A 15459-nucleotide genomic window follows, 5' to 3' on the forward strand; every position below is an offset into this window, starting at 1 on the left:
CAGCCATGGTGTACTTGAGCGTGATGCCAGCCCCCTGTTATTACAGCAAGACAACAGATTGATCAATTCTATTCATTTCATATATTTCTATACATTTAGAGCTCAAGTCACAAAACTTAACTGTTAATTAGTGTTACTTTAGTGAAACATAAAAATGTATCTATAATTCACTGGGAAGCATAACTAGAATCATTATTTAATATTCTTTTTAGGAGCATATTGGCAGATTATATTATGTGTACATATATGTACATAAAATATATACGTGCATATATAAATATTCATTAAATTTATAGTACTTTTTATAATTAGGTTGGTTTCTGGAAATAACAAAAGTTTCAAACTCAAATCACAAATGAAAAGTATCAGTGAAGTTTAAAATAGACTATGTTAATATTGATAGAATCTGAATAAATATTTACTGAGGTATATATCTCACTCTTTTATTAATAGCTGTTTCCAGCATTTAATGGTTTGGCAAGTTCAGAAGAGGAAATTAATGTTATAGCTTGGATAATTTGTCATTTCTTATTTCAGAATTTGTAATATGACTGAATTCTGCTAAGGAGAAAACTATATAAAGAAAAATATATTAATGTGATAATTTACCAAAAATGAATACTGATAAGCATTTAAAGTGGATTGCTTTAAATAGATTGCCACTAGATATTTCTGTCCCATTTCAAATCAAATTGAACTAAAACTATAATCAACTTGTCCTGTCCTGACATCATAGAGTCATAAAATAAAGAAAATATGATATTGCAGATTAGTATTTTATGAAAGAGAAAACATGAATATCAGTGAGCTTTAGCTATAGTTTCTTAGTGGAAAAATTGATGCCCTCTGGAAAAAAATATTTGATATCAATTTCTTTAAAGAATTAATTTAAATTCTAATGTCTAACAAGAAAGACTCTGGTAAGTTTGAATGCCTTTAGGGACTTGTCAATGCACTTTCAGTGACAGAATAGGTGACAAACTAATATAAATGCCCTGAAACATCTAATAGGAAATTAAAGACAGTTCAATTAAAGTTAAAATTGAGAATTTATCCCCAATGCTAAGAAGGCTTTATGTTGGGTTCTTCCCCTCAAAAGTATGTGATTGAAATACAGAGATAAAGCATCAACCAGAGAAATAATATTAATACTCAGCAACATATCATTAAACATTCCCATCCATCCATTATCCTAGGCAAAGTATATTCTGCTTTAGAGATTTTTAAAGAGAGAAAGTACTATCAGCCGGAAAGGTTAGAGAAGGCTTAACAGAGAATTTTGAATTGAGTTTAGAAGAGCCGGTGCATTCAGAAAGGTAGAATGAAAGATACTTGCTTTCTGGGAGACAGGATCTGGGTGGAGAACAGAGGCTTTCCTGTCAGATTGCCTGGAGTGGAGTCTGTTTCACAGTATACTACCATGGTGGCCTTGGGGAAATCCTTTAACCCCTACATACCTCTAATTTCTACCTGGAAATTGAAAATAATATACTGTATATCCAATAGTTGTTGTAAGAATTAAACTACTTCTGTATATAAAATGCTTAGGCACATAGTAATGTTCAATGAGGTTATTGCTACTACTCTTATTATTATAGCAGGTAGGAGCATGGAACATGTAATTGCTGCACCTAGAATCCAATAGTGCCTCAGCCATTTATTATGTGTGTCTTGCGGCAAGGTACTTGCTTGCTGTGCCTTAGTTTCCTCATCTATAAAATGGGAATGATAATCTTACTGCCTTCTCTGTAGAGTTGTGAGGATTAAATGAGCTAGCACATGTAGAGCTCTTAGAACAGTGTCAGCTAATATAAAAGTCTTAATAGATAATAAACTGTGCTAGTCTGAAGTAAAGATTTATTGCTAGGAATGTCAGTTAATAAACTGAGGACATTATTATTAAACAAGATATAAAATTGGGTAAAAGGATAATGAAAAACTGTGCAGAATATTGAAGGGTTTGGATTTCATGCAGGGCCAAGATAAAAAATTCTCAGCAAAGTGCTACCTGCTCAAAATGATATTTTAGGACATCTGTATGATGGGTGTCATTAGTTGGCGAGGGCTGTCATAACAAAGTACCATAGTTTGGGTGGCTTTAAATTTATTTTCTCACAATGATGGAGGCTGAAAGTTGGAGATCAAAGTGTCAGAAAGCTTGGTTCTTTCTGATTGCTGTGAGGTAAGGGTCTGTGTCAGTCCTCTCTCCATGACTGGTAGATGACTATCTTATCCCCATGTCTTCACACTGTTTACTCTTCATGTGTCTTGTCTAATAAATTCCCTCTTCTTATAAGGACAAGTTTAGATCCCTCTATGTTACAAGGGCATCACCTATCCTCTAACTTCAGGCCAGCTGTTCATTTTTTTATTATGGAACTTACACTCTTCTGCTTCATGTCGTAGTTATTTGTATGGACATCTAATCTTTCTATTTTCAATTACAAATTCGTTCAAGTTGATTATGCTTTGCACAGATTATACTCTTAAACATTTGTGAAATGTGACATCACTATTATTTTTGCTTTTTGCATTTTACTTTTTGTCATACGTTTTACAGTTGACTTTGAACCACATCTTTAAAAATGCTACAGCTCAGAGAAAATTAGTTACAGAATATGTTGCATCAGTCGGTGAAACAAGGGGACAAATTCTGGCCTACACTCCAGGGTCTAAGAGAAATCAGTGTGACGTGTATTTTCAAGTTATGTGATTTGAGATCTGCTACTTCTGTTACTTAGAAGGCCATGTTTGCTTGCTGAAATCTAAAGTATCTTTTCAGTCATAACTCAAAAACTATTCTTTTATGACTATTTTCACAATCAGTTATCATCAAAACTAATTTATCTTTTCTCTTTGCCCACATAGTTGATACAAGTTCAATTAATCAGCACCTAACACAGACAGGTATTAATTTTCCATTGATGAAATAGACATGAGCCCTGAGGAACTGATATTCCATAGACAAAATTGATGTGATCTTTCATTTTCAGGCACTTACTATCTGGTTGGGGGCAGGGGGGACCAGAAAATTTAAAAATGGGAGATAATTTTAATATCAAGTGACAGAAGATTTTTACTATTTCTCATTTTTTGTATTTTATGTTATACGTATCATAATAAATTACTTACATATTTCTTTTCTGTCCCTAGTTATAGAGTCCATGAGACCAGGGAGGCAGTTCACCATGATGAGAAGTTCATGATGGGCAGTGGGGGGTAGGAGGGTAGGACCTAAATACCCATGGCTTTGGCGTCAGGCAGCCCACTCTAAACTTGAATTATTGCCTCTTGGCTAAAGCAATCTTTTTAAAGAATATTTTAAAAAAATTTTTTAGAAACAGGGTATCACTCTGTCACCCAGGCTGGAATGCAGTGGCACGATTGAATAGCTCACTGTAACCTCAAACTCCTGCACTCAAGCTATCCTCCCAGCTCAGCCTCCTGAAGAGCTAGGAATATAGGCGCATAGCACCATGCCTGGCTAATTTCCTTATTTTTTGTGGAGATAGGGAACTCATCATGTTGCCCAGGCTGATCACAAACTCCTGGCTCAAGCAACTCTCCCGCCTCAGCCTCCCAAAGCACTGGGATTATAGGCTGAGCCACTATGCCCAGCCTGCTAAAACACATTACTTAACTTCTCTAATATTCACTGTTCAAATCCAAAAGTAAGTTTAACAATTCTGATTTGCATATTGGGAATAAATTAAATGATATACTTGCAGCTTCTAATGAAATGCAAGATGAACAGATGCAGATAGTAAGCATTTAATGAATATTTATTGAATAAAATCCACTCATTCTCCATTTCATTTCCTTTTTAAAAAACATAGAAATAATGGGTATAGATGTAAGTAGGCATAAGTATTATGAATACATACATATGCATATATATGTAATTCCCTGTTCTAGGAAATTTCATCTATGGGGTGGGTGATAACCAGATGCTGCAATTTATTTTAGCAAAATACTTTAAAGTTTGGCTTTTGAAAACTATTTCTGAGACTAGCAAATTAGCCTCTTCATATTAAATTAGCTTTAAAAAAAATTGTATTACGTATTATCTTACAAGGGTATCACCTGTCCTATAACTTCAGGCCAGTTGTTCATTTTCTTATTATGGGATATTTATGTATATATAAAGAAGGGGACAGATGGAAGCAGAGAAGAGGCATTGAAGTGATCATGATAAAGATTTCCAGAAACCTTCCTTTTATTTTTCTGAATATTATTGAATTAAACACAGTGGTTCATTAATTCATAGTGAAGGAAATAACTGAAACTGATGATCATATTTTTCACATCAACTGAAGCTGCATGACATAATAAAAAGTGTAGAATTGAAAGTAAGAAAATCTAGGTTTCAGCCTAAACTCTTACCTGTGCATTATCACGTGACTTTGGGAAAATGCTGTACATCATCAGATTCTCAGATTCTTTATTGTTGAAATACTGTATTTAAAACTGATTTATAAATTAAGTGATATGCAAATATATTTCTTTGTTTTGGACATTCAAATAATGTATTAATGGCTGGGGAAAATAAAAATAATAACAAAATGTGATTTATTGTCAAAGTCCACATGATTACAAACATTTTTCAGTTTTCTAAATAGTTGATAGGAAGCATGATATTGGTAAGGGAGGTTATATAATTATCTAGAGCAAGGTTTCAATAGTTTTCACATGATCAGGATTTGGGGTCAGATAATTCTGTGGTGTGGTGTGGTGTGGTGTGGGCTATCTTGTGCATTGTAGGATGTTGAGCAGACTAAATCCTCACTAGAAGCCAGTGGCACCACCCCTCCAAGTCATAACAAGCCAAAATGTCTCCAGAGACAGTAGAATCTCTCCCGCAGAGCAAAATCACCCTCTATTAAGAACCACGGATCTAGACAGTTAGCTGAAGCTTCTTTATTTACCCAGAATAGACTTGACCCAAAGATGATTAAAATAAATTGAAATATTTTTTACCACATAAGTCAGAAATGCACACATTTTTATATAGACAGATGGTATCATCCCATGTGCCTAATATTCTTTTTGGATTATATCTCACGTCACAGCAGAAGGCACAATCATTTTGTCAACTGTATCAGAATGTAATAACATTTATCACCAAATCAATGACCTGTATAGAGAGCGCAGATCTGAAATGACTTAATGTGACTTCTTTTTTAAAATAAAAATACTACAGTAATAGTGAGGCAACCTGACTTCTATTTCTCCAGTGTTCTTCTTGCCTAAAAATAAGCTAAAGTAATTTGTCCTAGGAACTTTGTAATTTTTTTAATTTATCACTTTGCTGATTTTGTTTGGTAATTCTAAATTCAAGCCCTATAATCACTCATAGAAAAATAAGTTGTCCTCAACAAAACAACCAAAGATTTTTATTATGACAGCATGTCTGCTTTTGTGTATTTTTTTTTTTTTTTTTTTTTGAGACAGAGTCTCACTCTGTCACCCAGATTGGAGGGCAGTGGCACGATCTTGGCTCGCTGCAACCTCCGTCTCCTGGGTTTAGGCAATTCTCTGTCTCAGCCTCCCAAGTAGCTGGGATTACAGGTGCATGCCACCATGCCCAGCTAATTTTTGTATTTTTAGTAGACATGGGGTTTCACCATATTTGTGTATAATTTTTGACAAGTATTTTCTGTGGCAAAATTTATCTAGAGAAAAAGAGCAAAAGATATTTTTCCTGTGAAGATAGTATTACCAATGTCTTCTAAAATATCTCTGATGTATGTATATACACTCAACTACTAGAGAATAATAGTAAGCAAAAATAGGGACAATATAATTCACTGTGCAGTAGAGAAGTTATTAACAGGAGGGGAAAAAGTAGAAAACAAAAGCAGAAGAGAGTTAGAAAGAACAGTACATGAGAGACAGAGGAGGTTCCTTCCAGGCATTCCATCCAGAAACCAGATGTAATAGCACAAAACCATAGCCCATATATAGATAGTGACTCTGCATAAAGAAAAGTGGAAAGTGGACTAAGGCCAATTGGACCAGGTAAGGGGCAAGCCTTCTCCCAAGGACAGCACTGAGATATTGAAGTGTGATGAGGAAACGACTTCTACAATTGCTCAAGAGGCAGCCAAGATTATATGTAGAGCCTGCTTTGCAGGACCTAGATGAGCATTTGCTGCCCCCCCATTCTAAGAGAGGAACTGAGCAGCCTGCATAGGGTTAGAGGCTCACTTTAACATTTCCTGGTAGGTCCAGGAAAGAACTGACAGAATCTCTCCAGATTTCTGTGTTACATTTGAGCATTGTTTCTTGAGTAACATTAACTTATTAGACCCAAATTCCATAATAATCCAGCTGAGATCTGAAAGGTGTTCTTTCAGTGCTAGACATGAGTCTAGACTTAAACAAAACCTTGGCTCCCTGGAGACTTCTAAGTTCCAGCCAGATGAGTCTGTATTTCCAATTGTTTTCTAATGTAGGTTCAATAAAGTAGAGTAGTAGTGGTTTATTGGTTTATGTTTTTTAAGGCAACACATAAATTAAAATTAGTCAACTGCATTCCTGGGCTAAGGAGTAGCTCTAATTGCTAAGAAATATATTCTGTTAGTTTTCAGCCATAGTCTTATTTCTCCTGCATTGAAATCTAATGTTATAAGATAAAATATTTTCTATTAAATTTGATACGTTTAAGTAAAACTGCATATGCCTTCATCAAAGGAATGAGTACCACTCTTCAAAGCAGAATCAATTTGCAATTGTGACAGATGATGTTTCTCAAATTTAGCTGCAATTCCACAATGGTACTTTGATGTCTTTGAAGTAATTGACATGAGGAGTGATTCTGTATTTTACACTGTTCTACTACTTTCAGTTTAGTCATTCATCAGAGGGATACTCCAGAGGGCCCATGCTTCTTGCAGTTTTTATTTTGCAAACAACTTTGCATTGTAAATAAAAGTCTGCTTTAAAAAAAAAAATCTGATTTTACAATGGGAAAAGTTTTCTCATTTTTATATAAAAATCTGTTCTTCCCTTGAGACTTAGTGTTTATAATCCATAATATATCATGTATACTATATCATTTCTTAATTGACAAATAGTTCTATTTTAAGCAACATAGATTGCATTTTTTTATTTTTTCAAAAAAGTCTGAAGACTAAAGAATCAAACTAAACACTCTAATTCCCTCAGAAATTTCTGGGGAATATCTAGTCCGAGATTATTAGAAACCAGAAGGAAAAGAGACAGAAGAGAAATAGACCGGAATCAAATAAGTGTCCAATATCTTGAAACTTGGCTCTTGACTGAGGTGTGAATACTGCCAGTCCACCTAATAAAAGCTCGGAGGAAGGTATAGCTGTTCCATAGTGATAGTTTTAAAATCTTTCATCTCTGATTGTTGTGGATTCAACATATTTCTAAATTCCATTATCCATTTGCATACCCTTCAGTCAAAAGATTTAGGATTAAATACTCATGTCACTGAGAATCCCTATTTGTAACTGGCAAAATAATACAGTGTTCCAGGATCACTAGAAGTAATGAAAAGGTGATAAAATTGAAATGGTTTTCAGAAAAATAAGGACAGTGCAGTAAACTTTTTACAAATATAAACATATTTCATTTAAAGCATTGTCTTTGAAATATGAGACTGTTCTTTCCTTAAGCCTTTTTGCCTTATAAAATAATTACTGTAGTCAACAGTAGGCTATTTATTGTTGTTTTTAACATCCATACTTGGCAAAATGAAAAGTTGCCAGTCTTATGTTAGTCCCCACTTGTTTTCTTTGAAATGGTACTAAACTCTAAAAATCTAGAATGGGAACCACTACTATTGAAAATATCAATGGGAACTTCAGTGATTTTCCTTTTCATCAAGCCCAGGGCTTAGAGGAAGGCATGCACAACTCACTGCCGGTTTTTTTTTTTTTTTTTTTTTTTTTAAGAAAAACTGAAGCTTCATAGCAACTTTGAGGGAGCTGGAGTTTTCTCGCATCTAAGACATTTTATTTAAAGGATAAATTGTATATCCTGGTTTCCATCAATTTCCAAGGAGCTGGATTAAAATATCATTGACTGCTAAAATATATATTACAACATAGTTCCTCAAAGTAGTATCCGTTATGATTTCATTATTCCTTCATCTGAATCCCTCTCACATTGAAGATTTACTCTATTTGCTAAAACTTAATTTAGCATCATTTGGTAAAATGATGCTAAATTTATCATTTTATAAAATATTTCTAAATTCCATTATCCATTTCCATAACCTTCAGTCAAAAGATTTAGGATTAAATGCTCATGTCACTGAGAATCCGTATTTGTAATTGGCAAAATCATCCAGTATTCCAGGATCACTAGAAGTAATGAGAAGTTGATAATTTTGAAAAACATCCTATGTGATTGGACACAGACTTGAGAAAATACGGGGTGCCTGTGAGTTGGGTCCTAGGTGAGTTATGGTGCATTTGATGCTCTGCTGTTTTCTTCCTTCTTTCTCCTTTCCAGTGAAATCAGATGAGTTACAGACCATCAAGAAAGAATTAACCCAGATCAAAACTAAAATTGACTCCTTGCTAGGGCGCCTGGAGAAGATTGAGAAACAGCAGAAGGCGGAGGCAGGTAAGTGAAAAGGATCTGTGATCACAGACAGGTCAGAATTGAACCAGTGAAACATTGTCAATCACAGAGGCAGTACAGGGTCAGAAAGACACTGGTTGAGTTTAACAGCGGTTAATACAGATATGCCAACAATATCTTTAAGCCAAGAGTTGCAATAATAAAATATGATTTTTTTCTTTTAGAGAACATGAACCAATTTTTCTAAGATTCATACTAAAAATAAAAGGCAAGGAAAAGTGTTTTGATGGAATAATCAGCACTAGTTGAGTCACAATTGTGTTTGTCTCAATATCAAGTAAGCTTTCAGAAAATCAATTAACAGAATAATGCTATCAGGCTAACATAATATTCACATATAATTAAATTAACTGCAGCAAAATTTGACAGGTTTCAACAATTATTATAATGCCCCACTCCTGCCTTTGCTGCCACCCTGAAACACTTCAGTAGCCAAGTTCAGGAACCTCAAGACTAAGAGCATGTGCCTGGCTACCCACAGGCCAAGTTATTTGATTACGTGTTTTACAATTTAATAGCCTCTGTCTTTTGAATTGTCAGCCCTGACCCAGCTCCTTTCTAGTACAACTCTAATGCTCTTTTCATACGGCTACAGATATTTTTTAAGTCACGAGTATATGAGAACTGGTATAAACTAAGAAGTAGGCCACAGTTTGAAAAGTGTGTTCTACAAGGCTTTAGATGCCTCCGAAGCCTCCTTAGAGTTAAGATGGGGATTAGGAAGAGACCCAGTAGGTAGCTAGACTTATGTTTCTTCAAAACCCAGCCCTTGCTCTGACCAGTGTCATTTCCCTGTATCTGTTCTAGATACTGGCATTCAATATAAGACTTAATTTGCTGGAAGAGTTCCACTTCTTATAAAACAAATAAATAAAGTGTGAAAGCCCTTGATAAATTTGGCCTCTTCATTTTGCAGATGAGAAAACAAAGCCTCAGAAAAGTAAAGTGATTTTCCTAGATCTGTATATCTAGTTAGTGATAGACCTCTGTCTCACACACACAGGAGCCTGTCAAAAACTGACAGCGGCTTGTAACTGAATTTAATGCCTTTTCCCATTTACAGCCCCAATCTCAGGTTCTCCCCAGGGCTTTGGTCCAGGATTTCACTGAAGTAAGGCTATCTGGGTAACACCTAAATGATGAGAACTCATGGGGACCTAGGGCCCCTGAGCTACCACACACAGGAGCCTGTCAGTTTTTTGACTCTTATCACTGAGGTGAGTGTTGGAGCTTACCCTTGGCGGTGAGCCATATGGGGCTCAAGAATGAAAATAGGCAGATTTGAGATGGTAGTGTAGCATAATGGATGACAGAAATAAACTCTGGTTCAAATCATTACATACCACATACACAGTTTTCTCATTTCTAAAATGATACTGATGGCTGCCTCACATGGTGAGTAATAAACAAAGTAGCATATGTAAATTATATAGCACAGGGTTAAAAATATAATCATTGGAGTTATCCAGGATTAGTAGCAACATACCCATGTACAGACAAATGGACATTTCCTCGTACCTTCATACAGCCCATTTTTAAAAAACACAAGCCATGTACCTAGCACATGGTCAACTCACACTAACACTTGTTAAGGTAGATGAGTAATGATAGACTAAATGGAATCTTTCTTAATTAAAAATTTCTATTACAAGTGTATTTTCTATTCAGAAAAGGTACACTGCCTATACTTTTTAATAAAAAATTTTAGATTTTAGAAAGTTTTTACATGCTGTCTATGGCACTGAGGTGTTACTGTAACTGAAATATTCTGTGATGTTGCCTAAATCAATATTTCCCTTTGAGGAACTCTGTAAAATTCATTATTATGTAAAACAACCCTTACAGCAAAGGACTTTGATAACCAATTTGCACTTCAGTTTAAAGGATTATGGAGAACTCATTTAAATATAAATCACCTCAAAGAGAAAAATGTGATCTTTATTCCATCATAATATACCTTCAGTTTCCTGCAATGACTAATACCTTCCACATATCTTTTTGGAAGATCATTGAGAAATGTAACACTAAAATTCAAAGCTTGCATCTTTTTTTCCTGAGATGTCACTTACTTTTGAACATGTTTAACCTTTTCCAGTCATGAGACAGTTGCTTTTAAAATAATAGACTTAGTCCTTTGATATTTATGTTTTTCTCTTTAACTTTTTATGAAGAAAATGAATTAATTTAATTTGTAACTCCATTCTTTTAGTAATTGTTTCCTGAATAGTGTCTGTATTTATAGAGATAAAAGATAAATGTTTTATACATTTTACCATATTTTCTTTATGAAAAGAAATCAGGGTTACCTGGAAGGAATTAACACTACCTTATGGAAAGTTGAGTGAAATGCACTAAAACTCATTTTAAAATGCTCATTGCCTCCCTATTCAAGGGGACAGTCATTATAATGCTTAATTAGTTGAAAGCTAATTACTTGGTAGCTAGCATTTACTCTTCATTATTACTCTTTCATAAATTTCTCACTCCTAATTTACTATTAGTTATTTGATAGTGAAATTTTCCAGCAGAGAAGTATGGCAGGAAGGAGATGGAGAATCGGAAAGTGTGGGGAAGGACACACAACATGGGCTGTGCCTGAGGTCAAGTTCCATAGTATCTTTTTTTTTTTTGAAAGTAAACTCCTAAGCTCTCAGTACATTATTTTGGATTTTCTATACCTTAAATTGCTCAAATAGATGTGTGTGTGGTGTCCTGTCATTTGAGATCATTAAGTTCCTCAGAACAAGATCATATCTTCTCTTCCCTAACTCTGCCCAACACCATGTATTATGTACTGGGCACAACTTAGCAAGTCATTTAACTCTCTCAGGTCTCAAGACTTTCAAATGTAAACTAGAGGAATGGGTTATGGCCTCAAATGTATATTCCAGCTTCTAAAATTACGATTAGTGTGCATCCACCATGCATATATTATTTTTTCCATTACATCACACAACTTCTTTGGGGATATAGTGACTATGTAGAATATAGAAAACCAGAACTAACACTTAAAATCAGTTTGGCCAGCAATTTTGCCTCATTCTTAGATAATTCTTTTAAAAGAGCCACATATAAGTTGCCACATATGCATAGCACAAATTACATGCTTTACACAAAGATGTTAAGTGACCAAAAACAGTGAAAGGCACAAGAAGGAAAAGTAAAGACTGGGTATCATGCAATGGGCACAGTTAGTCCATGGGTAACTACATTTTTATTAAAAAAAAAATTACATTTCAAGTGCAGACTTTCTGAAGTCAAAAGGCAATTAGACATTATTTAGTTCAATTTTATTCTCACTGTTAAGCCTGATACATAAGCAGCCAAATCTGACTGGGACAGTTCCAATGATAACATTGGGATGTTAGACCTAAGCCTTAGAGAGGTTACAAATAGGAGTCCCACAAGATCAATTCATCCTACCCATATGTTTGGTATAAGAGATGAAGTTTTCAAAAATAAATTAATGTCAAAAAATTGGAATATTGTAAATAAATTTCAAAATTTGAGTTTTAAAAATATTGAACTTTTCAATACTGCTACTCACTCTATCACTCTATACATGGCATGCACTTTTCAGTTTGCTAATATCTTTATCCAGCCAGTTCACATATTTATATTATCGGTCCCTGTTCACATTTATGTCTGAGACTCCTATTGTAGGTCTTCCTTACACTGAGCCAAAATGTATTTTGCTTTCACTTGGTTCAGTTACCACTTTTATGTTCTCTGTAAAGAAATTTAATGTCTAATTTAATGTCTAATTCCTTGTGATACAACAGTCAATTAAGTATTCTTTAAATACTTAGATAATTCTAAGCGAGTGGCTCACGCCTATAATCCTAGCACTTTGGCAGGCTGAGACGGGTGGATCACTTGAGGTCAGGAGTTCGAGACCAGCCTGACCAACATGGTGAAACCCCGTCTCTACTAAAAATACGAACATTAGCCAGATGTGGCGGCACATCTGTAATCCCAGCTACTAGGGAGTCTGAGGCAGGAGAATTGCTTGAACCCGGGAGGTGGAAGTTGCAGTGAGCTGAGATAATGCCACTGTACTTCAACCTGGGCAACAGTGAGACTCCATCTCAAAATATTTAAAAAAAAATTTAAAAAATAAATTAAAAAATATATATATATGATATACATATATATATATATATTTTTTTTTTTTTAAGGGAGCTATAAGTATTCTCAGCCCTCCAAAACCTTTGAACAGAGAGTTGATATCATTGGCCTGTGGGTATTTATCTTAACTACATTCAAATTTTGATCACAGCATCTTAGAGGCCTTTTTGGTCTAGAGAAATATCAACAGTTCCTGCAGTTGCTTCTCATTTAACTTGGTTTTGTACCTTAAACTATTGCCATCTCTCTTCTCTAGTCATTATGTAGTCTGTCAACATTACATTGCTCAGAATGGAAAGTGTTGCTCCAGATGTAATCTGACTGCTGTAGCCTGTAACATGACTACTATTTCTGTTCTGAATACCTTACTGCTTTCATTGATACTTCAGATTTGGTGATGCTTCTGGTTACAGATGATGAATTAAACACAAGAATTGAGCAGTGTTCTCCCTTGAAACTGCGTTAAAAATAAGGATAGGGTTTAGCAGCTGGACAGGAGGTATACCTAATTTAGCACATCCTAGAAATCCAAGTCCAATTTTGATCACAAACTCCCAAAAAGTTCACAATTCAAGGCATCATATTCCTCAGGAAAAGAGGACATAAACAGTTGAAAGTCTGTTTAGGAAACAGATTCTTATGTCCCAACTATCTCTGCTGCACTTTGAAAGAAGGCTGGAGAAGTTTCCTCTAGAGAAGGTAAAACAGTGGGTCTCAGGGCTGGTAGATGACAAGGAAACTTGAGAGCACTTAAAAGCAGTTGGGGGGCCGGGCGCGGTGGCTCACGCCTGTAATCCCAACACTTTGGGAGGCCAAGGTTGGTGGATCACGAGGTCAGGAGATAGAGACCATTCCTGGCTACACAGGTGAAATCCCATCTCTACTAAAAATATAAAAAATTAGCCAGCGTGGTGGCAGGCGCCTGTAGTCCCAGCTACTCAGGAGGCTGAGGCAGGAGAATGGCGTGAACCCGGGAGGCAGAGCTTTCAGTGAGCCGAGACCCGGCCACTGCACTCCAGCCTGGGCCACAGAGCGAGACTCCACCTCAAAAAAAGGGCGGGCGGGGGAAGTTTCTGTAACTTAACATGTAGAAATGCCACCTTCTCCCTGACTCAGCTACCAGAGCACTGGCAGGACACTAGAAGAGTCTTCAGTTGGGAGCATGAGTAGCCAAAGAGGAAAGACTTAAAGATGCTGATATAGGATCAACTAAGGAAGCACTCAGCCAGTCCACCTACAGAGACAGTATCTCTCTTTACTTACAAAGTTGTCAATCAATATTTTAATACTGTTAACGTGAACAAATAAGAATCACCAGATGAAAGAACACATTTAACATAATAAGCAAATGCCAAAAAAATCAGAGGAAACAAGCATATACAGGAAGAATAAAACTTCAAAAAGAAGGAAAAAACAAACAAACAAACAAAAAAAAAAAAACACTAATACCCTCCGAGACATGAGAAGATACTATAATAAAAACATAAAATTATAAAACTGAGTATTCAAAGGGCTGATAAAAGAGCTTTTAGAAATTAACATATGATAGCACAAATAAATAATACAATGACTGGAAGACAAAATTGGAGAAACTCTCCCAGAAAATATGGAAAAAAAACAGAAATGGAAAACAGGGGAAGGATATGAGAACTAAAGGATGAATATCTGAATAAGCTTAAGTTGCAGTTTTCATATTTCATCTCTATTCAATCTGAGTTGGGTTTCAGTTTACCTATGTGGGAACCCAAGGCACAGGAACCGTCTCAGCCTAATGGCCTTCCAATTAACTATTTTGATATACCCTTTCTCTGAAAAGTACTAAAAAGAGTACTTCACCAAAGCACGGTGATAAACCAAGAAAGAAGTAAAACAGCCTTCCTAAAGCATGGACTCTAAAGGCAACAAACAAAAGGAATTTTCAAGATAGAGGTAACAGAGATCCTAGGAGATGAGCTGCGCAAGATATCTGGAAAGAAATGAGTCCAGGTCAGAACTGCTCAAAAGCTCTGGGATAGACTTTTTAAGACATCAAACCTGATGAAATAGCTACTGGGTGGGAAAGAGGATTGGTTAAGAAGGAGGAGTAAGTTTGCATAAGTACATAAAGAGAAGCACCTAGAGAACTAATTTTTAAAACCTGAGGCAATTTTTAATTCTAGAGAAAATAAAATACTCTTCAGGAAAGAAAAATTATTCATCCTGTGCTAACAGCTTAGCTGCACAAAGTACTCTCATAGTAAAAATTATGTAAAAACTGAAAATTTATTAAATCCAATTTACAATATGATCTCTAGAGAGATGAGAAGTGAGTGGGGATTGCAGGACCAAGAACTGAATCCTCAGCTTCCTAGGGATAATGTCAACAGATAGTGCATAAAACTGATTGAGAAGTAGCAATATAAACATTATTTAGAGATAGGAGTGCGTGTATTTAAAAGATTCAGCCAATAGGAGTGCGTGTATTTAAAACATTCAGCCAAGTGAGTGGAAAGCCTTTAAGGAGCTGGAAATGGTGAACAGGTAGGAACAAAACGCTGCTGTTTTTCATAGCAAGCTTGTAGAAATATTTGAGTACAAAAATTAAATATTTTAAAGAAGTTCGATATAAGGCAGAGGAAAGACACTGAGTTGTCTTTAGCAACTAGATCAAACCTTTCAACTGCTTACTGGAGTGCTTCCTGTAGCTATCCCTCAGTTAACTGTAAAGGCAAGATT

At 35.4% G+C, this 15459-nt stretch overlaps 1 protein-coding gene across 21 annotated transcripts in view; it reads left to right on the forward strand.

Annotated features, from left to right (window-relative positions):
• RALYL (RALY RNA binding protein like) overlaps positions 1 to 15459 on the forward strand; it is a 736337-nt gene that overhangs the window by 678959 nt on the left and 41919 nt on the right. For all 21 annotated transcript variants that reach the window (XM_045399163.2, XM_045399161.2, XM_065519414.1 and 18 more), the window contains one exon: positions 8485 to 8598. In XM_045399163.2, coding sequence (XP_045255098.1) covers positions 8485 to 8598 — 114 coding nt within the window. The remainder of the gene's footprint in view (positions 1 to 8484; positions 8599 to 15459) is intronic.

This window comes from Macaca fascicularis, chromosome 8, assembly GCF_037993035.2.
Source record: "Macaca fascicularis isolate 582-1 chromosome 8, T2T-MFA8v1.1".
Classification (NCBI taxonomy): domain Eukaryota; kingdom Metazoa; phylum Chordata; class Mammalia; order Primates; family Cercopithecidae; genus Macaca; species Macaca fascicularis.